At 39.6% G+C, this 24,769-nt stretch overlaps 2 protein-coding genes across 2 annotated transcripts in view; both read left to right on the top strand.

Moving 5' to 3' along the window:
- Positions 1–19,564, top strand: part of nphs1 (NPHS1 adhesion molecule, nephrin) — a 53,454-nt gene extending 33,890 nt beyond the window's left edge. The window contains exons 10-29 of the mRNA XM_015002547.2: positions 714–855; positions 2,237–2,361; positions 2,446–2,614; positions 3,211–3,340; positions 3,513–3,685; positions 4,363–4,503; positions 5,094–5,234; positions 6,587–6,708; positions 7,613–7,772; positions 7,893–8,049; positions 9,541–9,692; positions 13,141–13,252; positions 13,337–13,518; positions 13,621–13,665; positions 14,529–14,651; positions 15,209–15,257; positions 16,861–16,990; positions 18,335–18,419; positions 18,597–18,760; positions 19,375–19,564. Of these exons, the coding sequence (XP_014858033.2) occupies positions 714–855; positions 2,237–2,361; positions 2,446–2,614; positions 3,211–3,340; positions 3,513–3,685; positions 4,363–4,503; positions 5,094–5,234; positions 6,587–6,708; positions 7,613–7,772; positions 7,893–8,049; positions 9,541–9,692; positions 13,141–13,252; positions 13,337–13,518; positions 13,621–13,665; positions 14,529–14,651; positions 15,209–15,257; positions 16,861–16,990; positions 18,335–18,419; positions 18,597–18,760; positions 19,375–19,464 (2,592 nt within the window). The 3' untranslated portion in view covers positions 19,465–19,564. The remainder of the gene's footprint in view (positions 1–713; positions 856–2,236; positions 2,362–2,445; positions 2,615–3,210; positions 3,341–3,512; positions 3,686–4,362; positions 4,504–5,093; positions 5,235–6,586; positions 6,709–7,612; positions 7,773–7,892; positions 8,050–9,540; positions 9,693–13,140; positions 13,253–13,336; positions 13,519–13,620; positions 13,666–14,528; positions 14,652–15,208; positions 15,258–16,860; positions 16,991–18,334; positions 18,420–18,596; positions 18,761–19,374) is intronic.
- kmt2bb (lysine (K)-specific methyltransferase 2Bb) overlaps positions 1–24,769 on the top strand; it is a 386,582-nt gene that overhangs the window by 351,908 nt on the left and 9,905 nt on the right. The gene's annotated exons all lie outside the window — the stretch shown is intronic.

Genomic DNA, 24,769 nt, shown 5'->3' with positions numbered 1-24,769 from the left:
TCGACTGAATGAAAAAGAGTCTCCAATATGAAATTTGACCTCATGCGAACCCTGGCAGATGAAAGCAAACAGTACGACCGTGAGCAGTCCCTGAATAAGCCCACTGCAGCTTTTGCAAATGAGTCAGCCAATTCGAAAAAGAGTATTTCGTAGCTCCGCTCCTCTTTTGTGTACGTTAATAAGATCAAAGTGAATAAAAGCTGACACAGAAGATGAGTATTATTAAACAAGCTCTTTATTCATCTGGCAGCAGCATTTCCATTTGATCTTGCGCGAGGCACTCTGTGGGCTGCATGTGAGCTTTAATGCATGTGAAACAGTGGGAAGTTAATGAAGACTGACGCTCCTGTTCACTGTCTTTGTTAGTCTTTCTGACTGTGGCTTTTACCGTAATCACCACAATAATGGCTTTAATAACCAGATGTGCTGCATAGGCATGACCACTATCAGGCAGGTGCAGAATGACACTGTGCTCCATTTATAATGGGGCGCAAAGCAGGGGGAATCAGATGAATATGCTTATTTATCACAGACCATGCACAACATCAGTCATTACAGCAGCTAATTTGCCATCTGTATTCACAAGACAAACCAGGGAGGTTGGTGGCTTTTTTCCCCCCGGCTTTTTGTCTCGCTTTTTCACAGCTGAGGACGACGGACCAAGCCTGCCTGTTTTCTTCGTCTTAATTGTTGCGTGCTCTTTGTGTCTGCAGGGAGAGAACGGAGGGATGACAGCCACCTCCAATGTGACCCACCGGGTCTATCGGGAGGAGAATGGACTGGAGCTTACCTGTGAGGCTTTTAATAACGGCACACATCTCTCCAAAATCCAGGCCGCTAAGCTCACTGTGTACTGTAAGTAATCGCAATCGCATTTAACAGGCTTTGTGAACAAACGAAACAAAACAGTGCAAGTTGGATTTCACATAATCAGCTACGATATAAAAACATTTTTAATTTGTCTAATTGGTTTGTTTTGTTTCCTAAGTACAAAAAAAAAAAACAACACATTTATCAGTTCATTTAAAAGTGGAAGACTTTTACCACATTTATCTTTTAACAGTTGCAAACATTTGTCACAGCGAGAAATTAATCACTGAAAATCACTGAAAAAAAAACCTTGGAATATAGCTTTCAATATTTGCACAGGGAATAAGGCAAGAAATGTCCAAAATTCAGTCCAGATTTACACTGCACTGATTTGTAAATATATATATATTTTTTCTCCATTGCTTTGTTAAAAGTACTATGAGAAAAAATGCCATCTCAGAAGCAGCATACTGCCTCTTGCAAAATATCCATTCCCCACATACTTTTTTTTCCTTTTTCACTTCTAATTTACAGCCACAATTTGAATTAATCATAACCGGGTTTGATATCACAGGCCAAGACAAAACATAGAAGAACTTGAGGTGTTGTCTGACCATCTCATTCGGAACACCGTCTGTACTCTAATATTGCTAAATAAAATCTGTGCCTTCAGAAGGGAACCAATCTCACTGTCATCACACAAAGTGCTGTTTAGTCTCAAGAGGTCAAAGAAACAAATTGTCATATATCTAAAGTGACATGTCTCCAGGGAAACCCTGGTCAGGGTAACTCTGAAGGAACTGCAGACATCTGCAGCTTAGGTGGAAAAAAATCTCAGCTTATTTCAAAACGCTCATAGGTCTTATTTTAGCATTTACTTACTCTTGGTAATTTGCAACACACTGCCTTAGAAGCAGAGCATGAAAAAAGTTTTTTTCTTTTCAATGCTCTTACAATTTAATTTGTGACTTATACACAGCTGTCACACATCCCAAGGCCTCAGATTGGACCAAACGGCAAAAAAAAAAAAAAAAATCACTTTAAATTCATTTAGAAGGTGAGATCACAGCTATTTTGGGGACGACGGAAGGCAAGCAACACCTGTTTCTCTGTGAAAATATAAGAACAGGAGGTTTACATCCAAACCCAGTAACTTTAGCCCTGGAGCAATAAGATAAAAAGCCGTGATACAAACAAAGAGCTCTGTTGTCATTCATTAGGCCCCTGCAGACTTTACCACTTTTAGTGGAGATTATTCCAAACTACTCCGATGTGATGAGCATTCTGGTCAATTTGACACTTTACAAAAGACCATTTTTAAAAAATAGAGTTCTTCAGGAGCTGAGCATACATAGAAAACGACATACATTTAAATTTGTAAAATCTTGGGACAGTAAGTGTCTAATGTGTTACCCTTTGAGAACAGATCCTCCTCAAAAAGTTTTTATTGATTCGCCGCCCGAGGACATCCCTCTGCGCTCGGGCAGCAGAGCCGTGCTTGTCTGCCACTCGGCTGGAGGGAATCCTCCTGCAAAGCTCACCTGGTTTAAGGTGCAATCTTACCTCACGTCATTTATGTAGGCCACGAAAAAAAGCACATCAACCTATATCTTCATTTCTTCACTTATGTTTCAGAATGGAAAAAAGGTGTCAGACGCAGAGCCGCAGACGTCCTCTAATATGGTTGTAACTCGGGTGCTCAACCTACTGCTGACGGCGAGCGACAACCAGGCTGCCTACCGCTGTGACGCCACAAACGAGGCGAAGAGAACGATATCAGCACATGCTAAGCTACTGGTCCAGTGTGAGTATGTCCACTGTCCTAATGCATGCACACCGTCTGAGCTTCGTTCTTGCCACAGTCAACTGAAAGATGTATAATGTCAATATCAGATAAATCGAGGTGATGCACACTGGAATATGACTTATATATTCAACTGTATTTTTTATAGTATTCACCTTGATGGGTTTCGATCGTCCATTTACTTCATGTTATTTACACAGCACCAGTCCTTAGAGGGACCTGTCTGAATCTAAACAAGTGGCATTCAAATCCAGCTATGTACTGTATATATTCCAGCCAATTCTGATTTTTACTTCCTGATGTGAGTGGTCACTACTTATTTGTATTAGGTGTGGAGGCAGAGTCGTGTCATATGTGTGAGAGAAGACTCCTAATGAAACAAGATCAGACAATAGCAGGTCAAAATGATTTGGAGTTGACATTTTAAAATGTCCTCTTATATTTGTGATTAGTGATTTATTAGCAACGATCTGTGTTTTGCCAAAAGCGTGTAGTTCCTATCCAATAAGCTTATTCAAGTCTGATAAGTCTGTTTCAGTCAAAAAGGAAAGTTCTTTAAATGGTTGACTGTTCTTGCTTAAATGATGCGTTTCCAGTTACAGCCGTGACTATGAAGATTACAGCCAAAGAAGAAGTGTTTTACCGAGGTCAGCAGATGGAACTGGAGTGTCTTTCCGGGAGCAGCAACCCAAAGTCTGACATTTCCTGGAAAGTGGGCCCACTGAGGTTTGCTTTAAAATTTACACCTGTAGTGTGAGGAACACCAAATAACACATTCAGCACCTTTAAGTAACTCAAATGAGGCGGGGCGACAGATGCTCGTCTTCTCAGATGTGTGCAGTTGCATTTTTGTGAACTTAAAAATGTTTAGCAATTGCGATTTGCCACTTACTCCTAGATTGCAGGGAGTTGAGGAGGCACCCAAGGAGGCCGAGTTTGGGGGCGTTTCTGTGCTCAGCAGGCTTCACCTGAATCTGACTTCGCAGCACCACAACCAGAAGGTGATCTGTCAGGCCTACAGCCCTGTGTTGGAAGAAGGAGCTAGTACGTTTTACCAACTGAATGTGATATGTAAGTAGGACAGGAATAAAAAGCACATACTTTTCAGTTATTTGTCACACAGGTGTAACCAAGCAATGTTTTCTTCATTTTTAAATGACAATTCACTAACAATGCAGATGAAATCTACATCGTTGGGATATTTTTGCAACATTTTTATTTTTATTTTTTTTTTTTTTGTTTACGGGAAACCTTTGTTGTGATTTGTATGTCTGTTGAGCTCTGCGGCAGTGTGTCCTAATTGTGCATTTGCTTTGCTGCATAGCCATGTTTGCCTTTGATGCCATTTCACAGGCAGCAGCCAGCCTCTGCTTCAAAGCTCGGTGCTGTGTATGAGCATGAAGGAATGTCACTGTGTGTTTGTGCAGATCTGCATTTGGACAAAAGTACTGTCAGGCGTCATTTTAATGCCTGTCCCTCTCCCTCCCGTGCCGCCTCACTCCCCTGTTGTCGAAGTGCTTGAAGTTGGTTAGATCTGGAATTATTGGTGGGATGTTGACTTTCTACCGGTTTGACTCTCATTAGTGTCTCTTCGGGCTTTTGTGCTCAGCATGTGTTGTGGGTTTTTGGTGCTCGCTCTTGTTGGATTCTATCACTCCTGTGAACAGGAGCCTGTGTTTGTTCCTCTGTGCGTGTGACATTTGTATAAATTCAGCTGGATTTGTATTTCTGTGCTGCTTTTACGTCAGATCCTCCTGAATTCAGCTCTGAGCAAGCAACAGAAGTCCAGGTGGTGGAGGACGATGTGGCAACCATCCCCCTGATGGTCTCAGCAAACCCCGAGGTGGTCTCCTGCATTTGGCTGCGCCGCAAGCAGATGCTGGTCAAAGGTGATCCCGGGCTGTGTGATGGCTCTATAAACCAGGTCCTAGTTGAGCTGAGCCAGCAAGTAAGCACTCAGCTCTGCCATTCAGGGTCTGAATAAAACATAGCAGGTTAGCCAGCATGGGACCCTGCCAAATGTGATTCTCATTACAGCTCTAATATATTCAGTCTAAATGAGGATTGCTGTCTCCCTGAATACAACACAACGGCTTTAAACCCGTCTTCCTCTCCAGGTCGATGTCATCAGAGCCCAGCTGCACCCACACCCTTTCTGTTAGCTCTGCTACTTCCATTATGTGCAGCCAACCCCATGAAATTACAGTATTTTTCAAATGAGGAAAAACATCTATTACTGTTTTTTTTTTGGGGTCCTGTGGTACAGAAGGTCTCCCTCACACACCTATTGTCAGATTGTAGTGGGAATCTTGCCAGGCCAATCAATAATGCAGGATTAGATGTCACTTAGAGACCAGTGGCCAGAGGACATGCTGTTGATGAGCATGTAATGAATACTCAATTTACTATTGGTTTTCATGTGTGTGTGTGTGTGTGTGGGTGTGTGCGTGTGTGTGTGTGTGTGTGTGCTTTTTTTAAGGGGAAGACATACGCCACCACTGGTCAGATGACCACTCTCTGGAGATTAGGAATGTGACGAGAAAAGACAAAGGACTTTACACTATCAAATGTGAAAATGGCGAAGGCGTCAACGAAACCACTGTTAAGCTGGATGTTTACTGTAAGACACTGCAAGTAGAGCATGCATAAACATGTCAGAGTAATATATGTAGTATATTAAATCAATGTCGTAGAATCAATGTGCACAGAAATGCAGTCACAAAGGACAGTTTGGATGCAATATTTGGCAGGCTGTGCTGTTTCAGGTTTCATACATTAAAAACCTGTTTCCTAGGAATGCATTTGACCTCTTGGTTTAACTTCCTCTATTTTTTTCACTCCCCATATCTGATCTCAAGCTGCTGCCACACTTTTTTTTTTTTTTTTCAATTTTACCATGTGTGCTGGCATGTTGAGAAATCTGATTTCTTCTGTACCATTTCAACATAAATGCTAAAATGATCCAAAAGCAGTTGTCACATATTAGGTTCTTCAACTCACCTTGTTACTCTGACCTTCCTGGATACAATATTACATCTGACTTTCCTCAATTGTCTTTCAAATGTGGTTTTTGAATAATTGCTCATGCAGTACAGCGGATTCATCGATTGCTAATAGCACAGTTTTGAACTTGTCTAAAGCTGCAGAGTATCAGACAACCAAAACTGGCTTTCGATTCATCCTCAAAAAACCTTCATTAGGCCTCCTTGCAAGACCATCCATTTCCTCCACTGCCTCAGGCCCAGCCTCCAGCTTTAGGCCCTCTGCCTCAATAGTAATGATTTAATAATGCTAGCGCTGAAAATGTAGGTCTGTCTGATTCACCAAAGCCCATGGTACACGACTAATGGATTCTGCCATCCTGCACTGACTGGGCATGACAGTTGTAGATATTCATTATGTATGGAGGATTGTAGTAGCTTTTAAGTGTGGCAGTGTATCCCACTTAACAATGTCGGTCTTTGTTAGGAGACCAACACGAGTGGGTACCACCAACCCAGAGGTCCGTCTCTTGCTAGTGTTTTTTTGCCACTGTTCTTCAGGAGGGAACATAGGTTCAGACAAGTTGGCACTAATGGCCTTACTGTTGCATGTACATGGCACCCATGGGAAGTGTAAAAAGCTTATGAGGCTAACAAAGAAAAGACGTGAGGACTCTGACTGGAAGGAGAGATTCACTGATGTGTAGATGGATAGAGAGGGGAAACAAAACGAGGGCAAACTGGTCACTCTGCCATCATCTGAATAGGGATGTGCTCTCATTAGAGGGTTTCGTGGGTCACATTAATTTGCCATCTTTGCTCGAGCATAGAAAGAAGTTAATAGTATTGTATCCCAGGGGTTATGAACACTGTCAAAGCCAAACAAGTGCAAGAGTAATTATCGTAAATCAACATGGCTTTTTTTAACGGATGATTTGTCTCAGTCTGACTTCGCTTCTCCTTCAGCCTTTCCCTCTTTCCTCACACTCAGATGCTCCGACTGTCAAGGCGGAGAAAGACCCTGTGTATGTTAACCAGGGGGGAACAGCAGACCTGATATGTGTGGCAGATGCCAACCCCATTATACCGGAGATGTTCTCTTGGAAATGGCTGGTGAGTGCTACAGCACAACACACACGCACATGTCTTTCTCTCTTCACGGGAATTTTGCATTGACTTCCCTTCATTTTTGATTCATTATACAGCCTAACTCCGAACTTTACTCTAAACCTAACTATTATCAGTTACCAGTAACATGTCCGACCTCAACCTAACCTAAACTCAATTAACACCTTTGTCCTTACCCTAATCTCTAATCTCAGTGCTCCTTCTTATGGGTTTCCTCCCCTTCCCAACTGCTCCTATAAGGAGCTCACAATCACAACATAGTATTTTTTGGGAAAATGGTCCTTACACCGTATCAAAAACTAGGCCACAAACACACTCACGCACGCGCACATGCGCACACACACCCTATGCAGCAACAGCCTAGAATCTATTTCCCCTATCTGGCTTCCTCTGTGTTATTTTCTCTGTTCTTACCGTTTATCACTGGGCTCTCTAAATGCACAGATGCACCATAATTCACTGGCTTTAACTATCCTTCCACCCAATGTCTCCTTGTTTCACACTCAGCCCAAATCCAGAAAAATAGCTTTCATTACCGCTGCGTGACTAAAGGGCACATTTGTCAATGTGGCGTGGTCTCTCTATCTGCTGATGCTCTCCGTGGTCCAACCCGCCCCCTGGCAGTCGGGTTCGTGTTCTTTTCCTCTGCTTTTATTGGCCCTCCTTTTTCTTGTGTCTTGGGGCTCTACAGCCTTTGGTGTTATTCTTCTTTGTCCTCTCAGCTTGTTGTATTGAACACCCTTCTCATGCAGACATCAAGCAATAATGTCTGGCTACCTGTCTTGCTTCACGCGGCGAGACAGGTAGTGCACCATCCCTTAGAGGGAGTGCAGGTACTGAGGGATAGCAGCTGTCTTTTGCTTATTTCCCCTCACTCTGTCTTCCACAGGGAGAGGAAGAAGTGGAGATGGGAGAGGAGACCAACGAAAACAAATCAAGCTTGCTGACCATTCATAATGTGACTCGGGCTCACGCTGGTTTTTACCAGTGTTCGGCCAGCAATGGCATAGCACTCCCTGGCAGTGTGGAAATGAGGCTGGTGGTGCAATGTAGGTCCATTGTTGTTATTTTTCAGTTTCAAGAGGCAAAGCAAACTTTCAGTTGACTTATGTAAAATGCAGTATTTCAGGTTTCTGAATACTTTTCCTCATCCGTCTTTCCTTGTGAAGTCATTCCGGAGCTTCGGAAAGGACCCCAGTGGAGGAAGGTTGCCAGTCGAGGGGACGGCACTGCCACTGCTGAGCTGGTGTGTCAGGCAGAGGGCATTCCTCCTGTAGAGTTTACTTGGGAAAAGAAAGGGATGCTCATAGATTTGGCAAACCCCAGGTCAGGAGGTGATTTTGATTTCTATTCATAGTTCATTTTGATCACAAAGTTATATTTAGAGTTCTTTGAAAGAATATTAGTAGCAGTTAAACTCTTTCTAATCTACCTGTTATCACAAACACAAAATTCAATATATTGTGTTGTAGTTTTGTCGTTGATCAACAAACTGAATCCAGATTTCTTGGAAGAAAATGAATCTTTCTTAGATTAGTATTATTACCTTCCTTGCAAATAAAATATCTTAATAGTGCAATGTCCATTTGTGTGGAGCTCCCTTTCATCTAATACCACACAATGCAATCCTGTGCCACCGACAGCTGCAGAAGTCACTTATTCGGAGATGCCATCCCAATTCCGCTGTGACTTATTATCAGTAGAAGCGCAGCTGTTCTGTGAAACTCAAAGATGTTTGTTTTCATAAGAACTTATGAAGCCAAAGGAACACCACCAGCAGATATGCATAGGGTTATGGAGAAGGTAAAAGTGAAATTAAATTATAAAAAACAAGTTTTGGACATATAATGGAATGGTGTTCATTTCATCATCCAGACATGGTAATAGTGTGGCGCAACAGAAAACAAAGGAGAGGAATCATCAGCGATGCAGTAAAAAAGGCTGGGAGAAGCTAGAGGGAGGTGTGAGGATCTGTTGACAACCTTTACTTATCCTCACCACAAATCTGGCTTTATGGAAGAGTGAAGAGGAGAAAAGCCATTCTTACACCAAAATCATGAAACGTCCTGTTAACAGATTACCACAAGCCATGAGGTGTACATAGCAGACATGCTAAAAACGCTGCGGCTGAACGGTTTGGCCTGCCTGTGGAACAATATGTGCTGCAGAAAATGAGTACTGTACATCATCCTGAATGGACTATCACACTGGTTAAACAGTGGTAGTATCATGCTGTGGCGTGCTGTTCTTCAGCAGTGTGCCACTGTCACAGGCTTCAAAAGACAAAACTGAATCCCTACTAAGTCGAACAGTGACTCTAAACATCAAATGCTTTAGGTCAAAGCATAATTACGTGTTAGAATGGCCCAGTCAAAGTACAGACCTAAATCCAACAGAGAATCTGTGGCAAAAGTTGAAAATGAAAGTTCACTGGTTCTCTTCATCCTGTCTGACTAACTTCAAAGTGATTTTAAAAAAATCAAGGCATGTGCTCAGGGAGCCTGCATACGGTATATAGACTTTTTAAAACCAGTCCCAAATCCTTCACCTTACTATGATGCACTACTTTGTATTGATCAATACCAGAAAAAAACAAAAAAAAAACATTAGAACTTCTGGTATTAGTGTGACAAAATAGTACAAATAGTTTTGAGAGGTGCGGTTCACATTCATGCACAATTAGTCTGTCCTGTGGTTTACATTAATCCTCAAATTTGCTCCATTATTTGACTATTTATTGTTATTTCAGCCAGCTTTAGTGACTGCACAGTGTTTATCCCTCTTCCTACCTCAGTGCCATAAATCTTCATGTTGCAGGTATGAGGAGAGTACAGCGAGGGATGGCTCTTTCCACACCAGTACTCTGCGAGTGGTGAATGTGAGCGCCACTCTGGACTACGCCGTCTTCAGCTGCACTGCTCGCAACTCACTTGGGGAAGACAAGCTAGACATCCAGCTCGTCAGCACAAGTATTGCATCTGCATACATTTCCATTTTAAGTGCAATTGGGCGTGCGTCTCTGGGTGACTGTGGTTTCAGCAGTATTCTTACGTGGTGCCTTGCGAAAGGGAGGAAAAAAGAAAAAGAAAAAAGCTAGCTGTGCCAAACTTTGGGCATGTCAAGAGAGAAAAAGTTTATTAGATCAATAGCAGTGTTTTGAATTTATGTAGACCAACCTGTTTTGACCTGTTTATTTTTAAATGCGAAGCAATTTCATTATTTCACAAGCGCTCCCTTCAGTTTAATTATCCGGCCAACATGAGCCATATGTCTGAGCCTCGTGGTTCTTGTAAACACGCAGACCATACTGTTAAGAGATTGGTAGGATAAATACCAAGTGACAACAGACTGCAAGAAAGTCTCTGTTGGTTCTTGACCATCCTTGGCATCCATTTCCTCCCAATGTGCCTTTTCTGGTTGTTGTAAATTTGTCCCCCTGGTGGACAAAAAAAATAATAAAAAAATAAATGAATGTTTTTTTTAAATGAATGGCAACTGATCAAAGTGAGTTTTTTTTTTTTTTTTTATTTATTTTTTTTTTTATGGCACACACCGGGTAGGGATTATTCATATCACACACTTGGCAGGAAAGCACGAATGTTTCCTTCTGTTCTTATTTGGATACAGTTGAATAAAACTGAATCCGTGCCGTCTGGTCCAAATTCTTACCCGGTCTTCTCGGCCACTGCAGAATAGTTTGGGAGAATCCTCACAGTCCCACGATGATTCTGTAAACTGCAGAGAGAGTTGTTGTTCACAAGAGCCAGACTTTATTTTATTCCTCTATCTCTCTACCTTATCATCTAGCCCACAGCACTACTTTGCTTCCTCCACAGATAAGAGTTGCAGTGATAAGCTTTACTCTCCTGGCATACTTAGACTTTTCCACCCTCGAGCTACCGAATGTATCTGCACACTACCAGTCTAATCAACCAAGTCCAGCTCTCAGCAAATGCCGGCAGCTATCGATGGACACATTTAATGTTTACTATAAAAACTTTAAAACGCAATCCAATCCTGGCCCTGTTTTTGCCCATATATTATTTTTCTTCTTCTTTTTTTTTTTTACCACCATGTAGGAATTATCATAATTAATTTGACGCAGTGATAATAAATTTTAAATACTTCCTTATCACATTGGGGCTAAAAAGAAATACTTTTTTTTTGTTAGTTTCTTTTTAGCAGGGATGGGGGGATATTTAAGTGAACTCTTTGCCTTCTTTGAGTTGAGTCGAATGTAGGAATAACTTAGTTTTGTAAACTGGTGTGCAGACTGAATCGTCGCTCAAGCAGCGCTTTCTTCCCGTGCTTCTGTTTAACTACCTCTCTTTCATTTCACCTTGACTACTGCTCCTCTCCAAAATTATTGCTTCTGATGCTCCAAATGTGAAACACTCCACTTTGCTTTCAGAAGCCTCACTGAAGCAGTTCTTTGTAAAAGAGCGAAGGTCTGAGTAGCCTCCTTTGATCAGCTCTCTCAATATTGATACTGAAATAATCATGAGGCTATGTCTTATTCCTTATGTTTGGTTGTATAAATTATGAAAATTAGCACCTGGGTTATTAGAGGAGTCAGCCAAAGCTCTGCCTTTTGTTGCTAATCATGAGCTTTTTAAGTCAAAAATTAATAAAAATTTAGATTTTGTTTTAGAGCTCACCTTTTAAATGAGCATCTATGAAAAAAAAAAAAACACATTGCGATTTTTCTCTTTAAAAAACAGTGTCACACACTGACACTGAAATGTTCCCCACTTTCCCAAATGCTGAGTCATTACAGTCACAGACTTACATGTATTTTGTTATTTGACAGGTCAAAACAACGCAAAATTGTGCACAATTCAATGTGGAAGGAGAACTATTCATGACCACCAAGCTTCTTCAGATTGAATCAAAAATGTCCGCAAACATTTTAAGTCTTGCCACAGATTACTTCTAAGTCTGGACTTTGACCTAAACAGAATACCTTATTCCACATGTTTGATGTGTCCCAGACGTAGCTTATGAAAAACTGCACAGAGACCCTATAAAGTTTTTTTTTTTTTCCAACAATCCCACAATGCAGCTGCTCTTCCATAAACACCAGACTGTACTTAACGACTAATACATGTTGTGCCAAAAATATTTCCCATCTGATCTGTGGATCTCTGAGGCTCCTCTAGAGATGCCATAGGTTTTTTGACTTCTTCTCCTAATAATGGTCTCTTTCCCTGACTTGTGAGTTTTGGTGAAACGCCATGTGTTGGCAGGTTTGTAGCTGTGCTATATTTTTGTCATTTTCAGGAGATGGATTAGACAGAACTGAATAAGGGTTGTTAGAGGAACTAAATGTAAAGGCACAGTTTGGATTTTTTTTTTCATTAAAACTTATTTATTTTGTTGTTCAGTCATACCAATAAATACCTTTAAGCTTGTGTCTGTAATGATACCAGATACGGACAACAACAAAGAATTATCAACACTTTTTTTTAAATTATTTGTTCTAGCTGTAACTTAAGCATATTTTTGACCAAGCTGTGCAGAAATGTTTACTGACTAATCCACATTTATCTGTTTCCCTTGGGCCTTTGGGCCCTACATTAAAAAAAAAAAACAACAAAAAAACAACTTTTAAGTAGGTCGTGTGTATTAATCTTTGTTCTTTTGGAAAGACACAAAGAAAATTGCTACTCACCTAAGCTTGCTACAACCAGAGTAATAATTTAAAAGTTTAAAACAACTAGAACTGTGGCAAATATGACTGGTGGGGTTAACAAGTTTTTTCTTGCCATCACGCTGTATAAAAAGTGTTAACAGAGTTAAAATAAACTCCAAAGACCACTACAAGAAATGTGAAAAACACACCACTTTAAGTTGATACTTATGTAATAAAAGATTAATGTATTTTGAACATTTTCACACACTTGTGCTGGTAAGGGTAGTGATTAGCTTCTCAAAACCCAGCAACATTCATGGAAATATGGATGGATAAATAACTAACATTGTCAGCCAACATCATACAATGCTTCTCTTTCTCATATAAGTTATTATTATCCATTTCGATGCTTACAAGAAGTAGTATGTTTTTAAATACGGCCATAGTCACACACAAAAGAGAAAATAGATACTTTACTTGTATTCTCTGATTAAGAACATCAACAGCATTACCCTCATATTTAGAATGATCACTTATTTGTCTGTATACAACCACTCTATATAAAAAAAAGAAGGATAGAGTATGGAGGGCACAGCCCTGTAGGCAGCAGAGTGGCATGTGCTATTTTAGAGTCTGTGCATGTAATCAGTTCCCTCATAGGAGCATATATTCTCATTTCATAGCAACTAAATTCTCGTCAAAGACCTTACTGCAGCGTGCAAGAATTCAGCTGTTGCACACACGACACATTTGCTCTTTAGACTAACTTTCCTTTTCACCCTCAGATCACCCAGATCCACCTTCATCATTTAGTCTAGTCGGTGTTACCCATAACTCCGTCACTCTAGAGTGGATCCCTGGCTTCAATGGGGGTTTGCAGCAGAGATATCGCATACGGTAAAGACAAAATGTCCAAAAAAGACGAGTGTCCTTGCAGGACCAAAGAAGCCATGTTTGATAGAGTGTTCTTTTCTTTGGCAGATACATCTGGGACCAGTCTGTCAGCTACATGTATGTAGATGTCGTTCCCCCTGACACAACAACCTTCACCGTTACGGGTCTGCAGCCGCAGACCACCTACAACTTCTCAGTTAACGCCCTAAACTCCATAGGAGAGAGTGGCTATGCTGACGACGGTGCAGTACTGACCATCACCACTGAGGGTCAGTCTGGAGTTACCCCCCAGATTAATCATGTGAGGACTGATGTCAACTGTACATTTATGAAGATTGTGTTTTTTTTACGTCCTTTATCTTTCTTCATAGTGAAGAAAGATATAGAAGAGGATCGATCGGATGATGACACACAGGGTGAGTTTTTCCCCCTCAATTTTTGATGAAAGAAATAATATAACTGAAAGTATTTTTTTTTTTAAAGTTTAACATTTCATAAAACTCTTTAAGACTTAAATTATTGAACTTTAATGTCTACGTTATCAATTATTGTTGCTTAAACAATTTGAAGCCAATAATTCAGTGTCAGAAAGAAAATAATTTCCTGTTTGTTGAGAACACTGAATGCTATATATATTCATGACTTCTCTGGGTTTTTGACTATTTAAATGTTACTTTAGAAATTAGAAATTTGGCCAGGAGTTGCTGTCAAAAATTGACAGCAATTTTAATTGTTTGCCCAATGTTGGTGGTAAATATCTCTCATTTATATGGCTTTGACAGTTGCTTAAAATTGCGCCATAGAAATAGTATGTGTCACTATTTATTTTTCACATGCATTCATATGAATGGCATTGTTAACTTCAGTCCACACTATACAATACAAACATTTACAATTTTTCTTCTGTCTTGATCCCTGAAATGCCTGTGAATGAAGTATCTCCTTTGTTTTCTTTTTTTTCAAGTAAAGGTTTTTCCTTTCACATATATTCAAAATGGCAATAACACGGATTGAAATTTTTAAATTTGAGACCTTTTAGTCTTTTAAGAATTTGTAGAAACCCAGGTCAGACAAGCAGTGGCTTCCTTTTAGCTCCTCATGTTAATTCACGCACCTTTTGTGGCTGTAACTGCGGTAGCTGTTTTTGTCATCTGCTAGTTCTTAATTATTTAAAAGCTGCTGAGAGACCAGTTAGGTCATTTTATCCTTGCATATCCTTCGGTTTAGCTTTATATGTTCTGCACTAATCTGATATCTCTGTTTTTTTGCTTGCAAGCAGCTCCGAGTGGCCTGCCAACCCATTTGACTGTGGCCTTCACAGTGGTGTTCGGAGTCCTGCTGGTGTTGAATTCGCTGGGCTGCTTCTTTGGGCGGAAGTGGAAAAACAGGCGTGACAAAACAAGTACCCGTGATTATCTTTTTCATCTGCGGACGGGGAAGTGTTCCTCGCTTTCTTGTCTCTGCAGTGTTCCGATCTCGCCCCCCGCCGCAAGACTCTAAAGAGATTACTCTGAGCAATGATGTAATTGTCAGCTCAGCACCACCTCATTGCTCCGCGCTCCTCTTTCTGTTTGTGTGTCCTGTCTCCTCTCCTTTTGCTCACCATCTGAGCCTCTACCTCGCTCCACATTCATCCCTCAAAACTGTCACTTCCACGTTGCACTCATATCTTTTATCTCATTGGCCGGCTTCATGTCCTTCCTCTCTCTCTCCCCTTTTGTCTCTTTCCATTTGTTCATCAGCCTAACCATCAAGTCCTCCTTCTCAATCTTTCAGGTTTTTCTTTCCTTCAGCACCTTCCTTTGCCCTCTGTTTTTTTTTGTTTTGTTTTTTTTTACATTGAATTTCTTTCACATCTCACTAATCTTTTATTCACTCTTGCTCTCTGGCCTCTTTAGTTTTTTGATCAAATTCAACGTTTGATAGAGTAGCTCTCCTTGTATCTCGTTCCCCCTACAGAGGCAGAAAGGGACAGTGTGGTGAATGGACAGAAGAGTGAAGAGGATGTGTAAGTCAAGGTTTCGGAGTTCACTGGAAGAAAAGGAGATACACACATTTCGTGATTTTTCACTAATGTGCTGGAGGCAGCTGAGGAGGCACAACAAGATTAGATAAAACTCCGTCTAAATTGTCTTGAACCTTGCATCACACATGCAGGAACTGCCAAGAAACCACAATATGACGCCACGTAAAACCATTTTAACGTTATGAACATGGGCTTGAATGTATTTTTTTTCCAATTGTATGGGATAGACCAAAGCAACATGGAGTATAATGGTGACATGGATGGAAAATGATGTGTGGTTTTTAAGTGATCTTTCTGGCATGCATGTGTATGATCCTGATAACCCCAAATAAAATTCACAGACATATTTCCCTCAGAAGCCACCTAAATAGTAAATACAATTACTATTTGTATTTACTGTAATCTGTAATATAATTTTAGTGTAGCTTCTATGCAAGCCTCAGAAGTTTGCTTGAGAATGTTAGTGAACAAAAACTATCTTGAAGACCGAGAAACACAGCACAACAGTCTAGAGATTAAAATGTGGCTACATTTAATGTGGGATAATGCCATAAAAAACAAGTTTTGCATATCGCACTTAAAGTTCATTGCCCTAAAATGGTGGCAGAACTGGAATACATGACCACTAATAACACTAGCTAGGATTAATCAGAGGAGCAACCAAGAGGCCAGTGGAAACTTACTGAAAAGTTACAGGAAGTCACAGTTCAGTTGGGAGAATCCATTAACAACTTTGCTGTTTGCTGTGGAAGAGTGGCAAAAAGAAACCCACTTCAAGAAAAGTGGCCACAAACCACCACGCAGGGGGCTTTGGTCAGAAGATCGGCATGTAAAATGCATAATATGCAGGCAAAAACTAACCCTGCACAACACCCTGAAAACACAGCCCCTGCAGTAAAACATGGTGGTCACAACGTCATGCTGTGGGGAAGCTGAACAGAGCTGAAGAGATTGTGGATTGAGTCAATTAAAGGGAAACTTGTGCCTGTCATGGAAGTTTACCATCCAGCAGGACAATAACAGGCAGAGCAACAATTGGTTGGAAAAAAAAGCATATTCGTGTTTTAGGATGGTCCAATCAAGGGATGGATGTTAATCCATTTAAAAATGTGTGGAAAGACTTAAAAGTTGTTCTCCACCCGCAGAGGTGACTCTGAAAAACAATTACCTTTCTGGATTATGCAAAGCTCATAGAGGGATGCTCAAAATCATTTGCAGCTGTAAGTGCAGTGAAAGGGGCCTCAATAAAGTAATGGCTCTGGGCGACAGAATGTAAATCCACGCCTCCCTCTTTTTACTTTATTTATAAAAGCTTTGAAATCCATGCGTCATTTTATTTATTTATTTTTTGCAATTCATCATTACACGCTACTTTGTCATGGTCTACACCAGATTCTTAATAAAAACACTGATAATTGTAAATACTTTATTTTCCAAAGCCCTGCAGTAACCATGAAAGGCCAAATGTTCATAAGAAATAAGTTTCTATGGCAACTGGGCGATTAGTATATCTGTTAAAACACACTTGGGATGACTTATCAGCAGTAGAACCATGAAGTAGATAAGCTCTGATTTCTACATGCAGGTCAAGTCAATCAACTGGCATCTCCAATAAGTACGAGAGCAGAGAAAAAATCAACACCGGAGCCCAACGTACCCTCCTCGTTGACACTGGATCTGAAACAGAGAGCAACGTCTACGAGAGCTACACAGCGGTAAGAAAGAGGGAGGAGGAGATGGTGGTGGGGGGGGGGGAGAAAAGGGCAACAGATAATCTGCAGAGACACCAAGAAACAGATGAGTAGAGGAAGGAGTTGAGGCACAGGGTGAAGAGATCTGGCAGCAAAGGAAGTGGAGGCTTCAGCCGTAACAAGGAAAAGGGATAAATAAACTAATGAAACCTTTGGTTGTGCGCAGGGATGGAACATCGATCAATAGCCCACAATTAGCATTCGAAATACACATTGATCTCGGAGAAATGATCATTTTGTTCTTTTAAAAGGCCAACAAGGATTTAAGATTGAAGAAAACAGCTTATTGAGGTAAGAGAAAACAGATCAGGCTGTGCGGTCAGAGGAGAATCAATTCACAAACGCACATGAAGGTAGAGCTCACCTCACTTCAACTGACTTGAAGCATGTTTACCTTCAGCAATATGTGGATTTCTCTTGAAACAATCTTGTATTTTATATGGTTATGCCCTAAGACATAGTATCTCTCAACATGTCACTGCAACATTTCATTCTTTGAACATTACACTCCCTCTCCCCCATTACTTTATATGGCACCCTTAACAATTATTTTCACCTCTGGTAAAGATATATTTAAAAATCTTTTTTTTTTTTTTTTTTTTTACTTTTTGCTGAAGCATAAGACAGCTCTGAAAAATGTGGAAAACTCTTTTTTTTTTTGTTAACAGATTTTTTGACTATATTTGTATCAGAATTTCCATTAGAAAAGTTTGACATTAACATAAAATAATAGAAAAAAGAAAGCAGAAAGCAAAGCAGAAATGTTCATCCCTTAAGAATTGGTTTAAATAGAAAAAGTCACTTGCATTTGCATAGACTGAGAAACATAAGAAACGCAGCAGCCTAGCTAGCTACTGGAGGAATTATAGGAGAAATATTTTACACGTAATGTGTGCCATTTATTCAGACTAAACAAAGATTACCAGGTGTGTTTTAATTGGTTTTAATGATTTTCTTTTTTATTTGGGGTGAAAATCATTGTGTTTAGGAGATTTCCCTTTCGCATTTCTCTTGCTTTTCATTATCAACTTAACTTTAGTATTTACGAAGATAAAGGTTTCACCAGCAGTGATGGTACACAGAGTAATTACTGGTGGTGTCGTGTTATTACTTTGAGCAAAGCGGCATAAACAAACCACTTCAGGTCTGCCTTTGAAATTGTCCTTTTGCCAATATGTGTCACATTATCTTGCCAATAAGTGAAGCACATCCACATCGGAGGTGAAGACGACCTTTGAGCTATTGATGAGTGGAAATGCTTTGTGCTTTGTGATGCTTTATATGACGAAACGTTGTCTGTTTGGCCAGTTTCAGGAAGACTCCCACTATTATTATCCTACTGGTGACTATAAACCGTACCATGGTCCACATCCTGAGGACAGACATGGCCTTGGTGAGACACAACAAACACTTTTGCTTTAACGAGGCGTTAGCCGACACCTTACATTCTGGCGAGTGGAGAGTGAAAAGAGACTGTCTTTTTTTTTTTAGGCAGATACTGAAAATTGTAGTGATCCATATTTATGTTTTAATCCACATTCATGCTGTGATTGTGTATGGGCTGTTAAAGGTGCCGCTCCTGTGAACTTTGAAAGCCATCTGTATGAAGATGTGGGTGATAGACGAGTGTACCAGGACACACTGCCTTCCTCTCTTCCTGCCTACCGTCCACTTTTCTCTGATCGCAGACTGATCCAGCAAGCAGAGGACTGGAGGTCACCAACCGACCCTCAGGTGTTTGGAAAAAAAAAACAAAAAAAGAAAAACTCTTTAGAACAGTTATATAACAAACACATTTAAAAGATTTAATGCATTACCGAAATATAAAAGAAGCTTTTACACCCTTCACATTTCTCTTTTTTTTTCCGGCTTTTTGTCACCATTAAGCAAATTTTAATATAAAAAGAGGTTCTCAAGTGTTTCACTTTAGAGGAAAACGTTATTAAAAGCGAACTGCTCCTACTGTAATTTTTCGGGAAGTTGAGTTTAATTTTACCTGCCAAAGCCAAGCTTATGTACCGTGAAGCCTTGAAGAATCATAAAATAACCTAAACAGAACCTTTCAGATAAAGTAGAAATGAAGTAGAAAATAAGACTAAGTTTCAAAACCGTCATCTACAAATAGAAAAACAAACATGAAGCAGTGGAGAACCTTCCTGGAAGTGTATTGGCAACTCATCAAGGATGTCACACAAGAACCCAGAACATTTTTTTTTATGTGTAACCAGGTTGCTGTGGATAACATTTCCCCTTAATATATTTATTCAGATTATCTTAGTCTGATATGTAGATTAGTTTTTAATGAGGAAAATCATTTTCCACAGTAACTGTAATCTCTCTTTTTACAGGGTATCAAGAGAGAAGGGCAGTTCCCGGATAATCAACAACCGGAGCGGGATTATGATCTACCCTTCGAGTTGCGAGGAGAATTAGTCTAGATTGAGACAATGATTTTAATCGAATAACTTGACTCAAGCATAGGTACTGAGTAAATTGGTGTAAAGAAGTATATACTCCTGTCGTTTTTTTTTTTTTTTTTTTTCTAGAACTTGGTTTAAATTACATTGAATGATTAGATTGAGAGCAAAAATAAATGTAAGTTTTTCCAACTTTAAAGTTTTGTTTTTACTTTTTATCCTTAAAATAATAAGTTGATCTAATTCACCGACATAAAGATTTGAAAGCCTCGGTCCCCTTATTGCAGTCAGGAATATCAACGTGATAAATATTGTTTTTCGCTCAATAAATATCCTTATATTACACTATAAGGTTAGTTTCGACTTCTGCTCCTCTTTTTATGCCCCCTCCACCTTCTGCCTCTTTTTTAGAGCCGAGTCATCGTCATTACCCACAATCCCCCCCACACCTTCCCGCCCTCCTACGGGGGCCTGCAGGTAGACATGAATCAGTCGGTTAGAGATAGAAATGAACTGACATGTGTGCGGTCGGCACTGGAGCAGAAGCAACAGAGGCTCACGGTGCCACCCAAGCAGACATCATCCTTTTGACCCATCTGACATTAACATTTTCCAGTGTGTATCCAGATGAGAACCTGATGACAGGGGCTCGCTCCCTCCCCCCACCGACTACAAAGACTTTTCAGATCTGACAGCTGGTCTTACGGAGTTCCTACAATGGGATCATACTGAGCGGTATTTAGCACAGTTTCATCTTAAGACGAGAGAAGCCATATCGGTGACCAGACTTTATAATCCTGTTTTCTCTCGGACCGGAATTAAAGCTTAAAGCGGTGGTGAAGCGGAGAAACCATGCTGGGAATTTGCGGTACGAGAGAAAGAGGGAGACTGAGACGAGGAAAGGGTTAAGCTGAGCTTCATATGTGGCTACTGCAACAAACAGATATTCTCTGCTTTATAGAAAACCATTTCATTTGGCGCCTCTTTGTCAAATATCAAATGGTATTTACACAAATAATAATAAAAAAAAAACAGAAATGTGTGTAATCTCGTATGAAATATTAACAATGCAAAAATTCAAGTCAGAAATTAAATAATTTTAGTATAAAATTGTATTTTACACTAAGTTCCTTTTGCAGACCTGCAGAATCATACATTAGGAAAATATGTGCATATTTGAATGAAAGCCCTTTTGGCATATTCGTTCAAACTACTGTCGTACGCTGGCGATAGTTTATCCAATACTGCTCAGACATTGGCAATAATTTGTTGTACCTGCAGTTCCATGCAAAAATATTTTATATTTTTCATATTTTGTTATGACAAAACCACAAATTAGTAAAAACGTAGCCTATTATTGCGAAGTGGACGAAAGCTTAAGAATGGTTTTGAAAAGGGTTTACAAATTAAAAGAGAGGCAGTGGAGGAGTTGTAATAAAACGTCACCTGCTTTAATGTTTTAAATCTCTGCTAAACGTCTGCATTATGCTCAACGCAAGTTGAAAACATCAATATTCACATTGATACAACTTTTACTGAGTGGCTATAAATTTAATATGTAGCACATGCATGCTCACTTCCTGTATCAGTGGCTATAACTTAGCAGTTTAGACGTAACATGAACCTGTTAAGCTGCAGATCATTGGCTGAATACTCTGACTTTAACAAGTTCGCTTTGCACTTTGAAAAAAAATATGACAGGCCCACAGCATGACAGATCCTCACTTACTTGCCTTTAGCAGATCAGATTCAGCATCACCTTTACTGGCTAAGATTGTGTGCACAGACATGAAGTTTCAAGCTCTCACCTGTCTTCACGTCATGTCCGCCTTTATTCTGTCAAGTATTCATCGGAGCAGTGTTGCCGTACGCAACGCACCGCATATATTTTTCCCTTTGACTGAAAAGCCCCGCAGGTCTCTAACAAAAATCAATGTGTTCCTCCAATGAAAATATTTACCTACTGGATGCAAGATGCAGTTTAAATCTGCAAAAAATCCACAAATTTCCTTAGTGGGGTTTGAACGCCTGGAGATGCATCTCAGTGTTTCTCGCTGAGCCTCTTTCCCAGCCTTGCCATTCTCCATTATGAGCCGTCAAGGTGCGTTTGCCTCATTACTGAACAATTGTTTAAGTTCCTGTCTAACCGAGCTCTGTTTTCATACCAAAGCCTGTTCATAATGCTTCATTTCAGCTCAGCCATGAACAGTAATCTGCTAGACTGAAAGCTTGACAGCTCAATACTGCATGTCACCTTCTATTTTTCCTTACTCGCCTCGTGAACATTTTGATGTGTTGCTTCCAGGAGAATCTCAAGGGAGCTCAGAGAATCTCGGAGAGGGAAAAATTAAATCAAAAGAGAAATAATTAACATAATTTAATTACCTAATGTCTAAGGTTATTTTTTTTTTCCATGTGATTGTGTATGAATAATCTCTTTCCAAAAAGTATCTATGTAACTTTAGTGGCTAGTGCAACCTGTTAATGATATACTAAAGTCATGCGAAATAGATGTACATTTTGGTCATTGCATGTGTTTTTCCAGTTGGAAATTAACTTAACGATTTCATTAATTGTAATATGCATCTGTGTAACTTTTGGTGTGGATCAAATACTACAAATGAATTCATGCATCTGAAGTCTTTGAAAGATAAATACAATGCTTTGTCAGCTCTTCACAATGTTTACATTAAAATATGTTGTCTGTTTTGCTATTGTGAGGACATCTATTGTTGAAAAAAACTCTTCAGGTTTAATTCTGAATTCAGGCAAGATTTTACAAAATTACTTTTTTCTTCTGCTGAAAGTATTTTTTTTAGGCATATGCTTAGAAAGGTGCTAGGAAAAGATGTCCCTCATTTCTTTTGGCTTTCTAGCAGATACCAGAGGTTTTGAATAATAATTTGGCAATTTTCAGACCTGCTCATAATTTCATTCATCTGTACAAAAAACTAGTTCTTCCTGAAGGAATATTCATTCTCTGAGATTTATTTTCAACACCATGTTTCACTCTGTATTCCTAGTGCCCTTTCTGAACTAAGTTTACCATTTTCAATTGTGTCCAGCAATTCAATATTGTTTTCAATAGAACTTAACATTGCACACAAGGATATAAGGGGGAAGGATTTTATCTGCAGGGTGCATCTTACTGTAAAAGCAACATCCTCAAAAGCATCAATATTTCAATTTGCACAACAATAGATGGAATAATTATGCAGAAACTTAAATGGTTTCTGCATGAAGTAGCTCAGGGGACCTTTAAACCACAACTTTTGTAACATCTCTGTAATTCTTCAGTCGTGCTGTTAGCAAGTGAAGACAGTCAGAAGACTGTCATAGCAAGAGTCTTCAGTCAGAAGCCTCTTCAGAATCATTATTAGACTGACTGCTACCGGAGAGTCTTTCTTCTAACCTCAACCCACGATGGCTCTTTGAAGAGATTTAGAACATGAGTTACAACTTAAATGTTGGTCCGTTGCTGCTACGTTGCAAATGGTAGCTTGTACAAATACATAAAGTGGAGATTCAATTGCAATTTTTTTTTAAATTTTTATTCATGCTATCCACTCATATTGCTAAAGCTGATAACATAATCTACTTCCTGCTACCTGAAGTTGTATTATCCTTTAGCCTCGACAAGGGGAAATGTAGGCCGGGCGCCCTCTCTCTTCCAGATAAATTGATTGTACTTTAAAAAAGAATAACCTAGAAAACCACAGATACACTTTAACACATTTACACCGCCCAGACAATTGATTAGGTACATGCATGTTAACAAAGCTGACAAAAAAGCCAAACACATGGCCGTGTAAACAGCAATTCAGGTGAAAAAAATGGCCTGTTAATGTCAGAGCTCAGTGGAAAATGGGCTCAAGTAATCCATCAATATAAGCAGGATGTGGAGAATACATCTGTGAAGGCACCACCTTGTGAACCTCTGAGCAGAGGAGGTGAAGAACATGGTGAGTATCAATGTTTTCTTAGTGTACTAGTGAAGTAGCAGGACAATGTGGGTGCAAATAGTTGGAAATATTTTTATAAAAAGTCAGCATGCTAAATTTAGAATGCTAAAATTACATTATTTTAGTTTACAAGTCTGTGCACAGACAAAAATAGACATTTGTTACCATACAAAAAGTTGCTGAATTGTACAGTTTGCCTAAAAAAATTAAATGCTCCTTCCCCACAAGATGGCATGGCCTGCGAAAAACTCCAGAAATTGGAAGTCTTCCTGCAATGTTTGGTTGTTTCTCCGCTAGTTGCACATTGCAGCACACTGGCAATCTTGAGCTTGAACAAGGGGAAGAGTGTAAGCAGCACCTACATGAGCCTGATTGGCACTGCTAAGACTTTTACCATAGTGCTGATTGGTTGTCTCTGAATGAGAGTGATGTTATGCAAATGGCAGTAGGCCCACTGGGACAGTTTTAAGATGTATTTTTTTTTTTTTTTTTTTTTTTAAATATAACAGCTACCTTTTTGTAAAACAAATATAGCTTTTACAAAAAGACAGCTTTTGTAAAAGATAGCTTTTACAAAAATTATCTTTTTGTAAAAGGTTTCTTTTATAAGCTAAGTTGTGGAAGCAAAATATGTTCTACAGTTTATCTGATAAAGGGTTACAGTTGCTCAATTGGCCTCATTGTATTTATTTAACTTCTGTGTTGCAGAATATACAGAAGTTTCACAGTGATGTCATTTGAGGAAGAAGTAAGCCTATTTCTCTCTTCCATAGCCAGGCTATGAAAATACATGCAAAACGTGGTTTGGCAATGCCTTGCTCTCAGGGACTATCTTTTTGAATCCAACCCGCTTTTGTTGGCTGCATAGTGTAGAGTATGTTGTTTTAAGACTCGTGTGATCTCAAATTTCACTCCCGGCTTCCTGACTGTTAGGTTTTGAACATTGTCAGCTGAACTCCCAACATGCACAATAATATTTTGGCCATTTTAGTCACATTTTGCATTTTTATTTTTTATATATAACTTTTTTAAAATAAAACCTGTGGCACTTGCTGCTATGGGGAGGCACAACCACATCTTGTTTTAACCTCGGACATCTTTCGGCCATAAAAACATGTTTTTGATGACCACAAATAACTAAATATGAGGTACAAGCAAAAACAAAGGATATCTGTAAGCGACGAATCATTTTCACAGCCCTGTTTACAGGTGGAGAACTATTATAGTTTAAGTTGACATCCTTATAAAGGCTGGACATTTGTAAGCTGGGTACAAATTGCTCCCACACTGAGGGACAAAGGCTGTGCTTTACTCATGTAGATGAATTGCAGCCTTTGTTTACTGTAACAGCTTATGTTTGTGCC

The sequence above is a fragment of the Poecilia mexicana genome, unplaced genomic scaffold (assembly GCF_051168715.1).
Source record: "Poecilia mexicana isolate PSO_F unplaced genomic scaffold, ASM5116871v1 scaffold_16, whole genome shotgun sequence".
Classification (NCBI taxonomy): domain Eukaryota; kingdom Metazoa; phylum Chordata; class Actinopteri; order Cyprinodontiformes; family Poeciliidae; genus Poecilia; species Poecilia mexicana.
The sequence above is the reverse complement of the archived record's forward strand: the minus strand, read 5'-3'. Positions and strand labels throughout refer to the sequence as shown.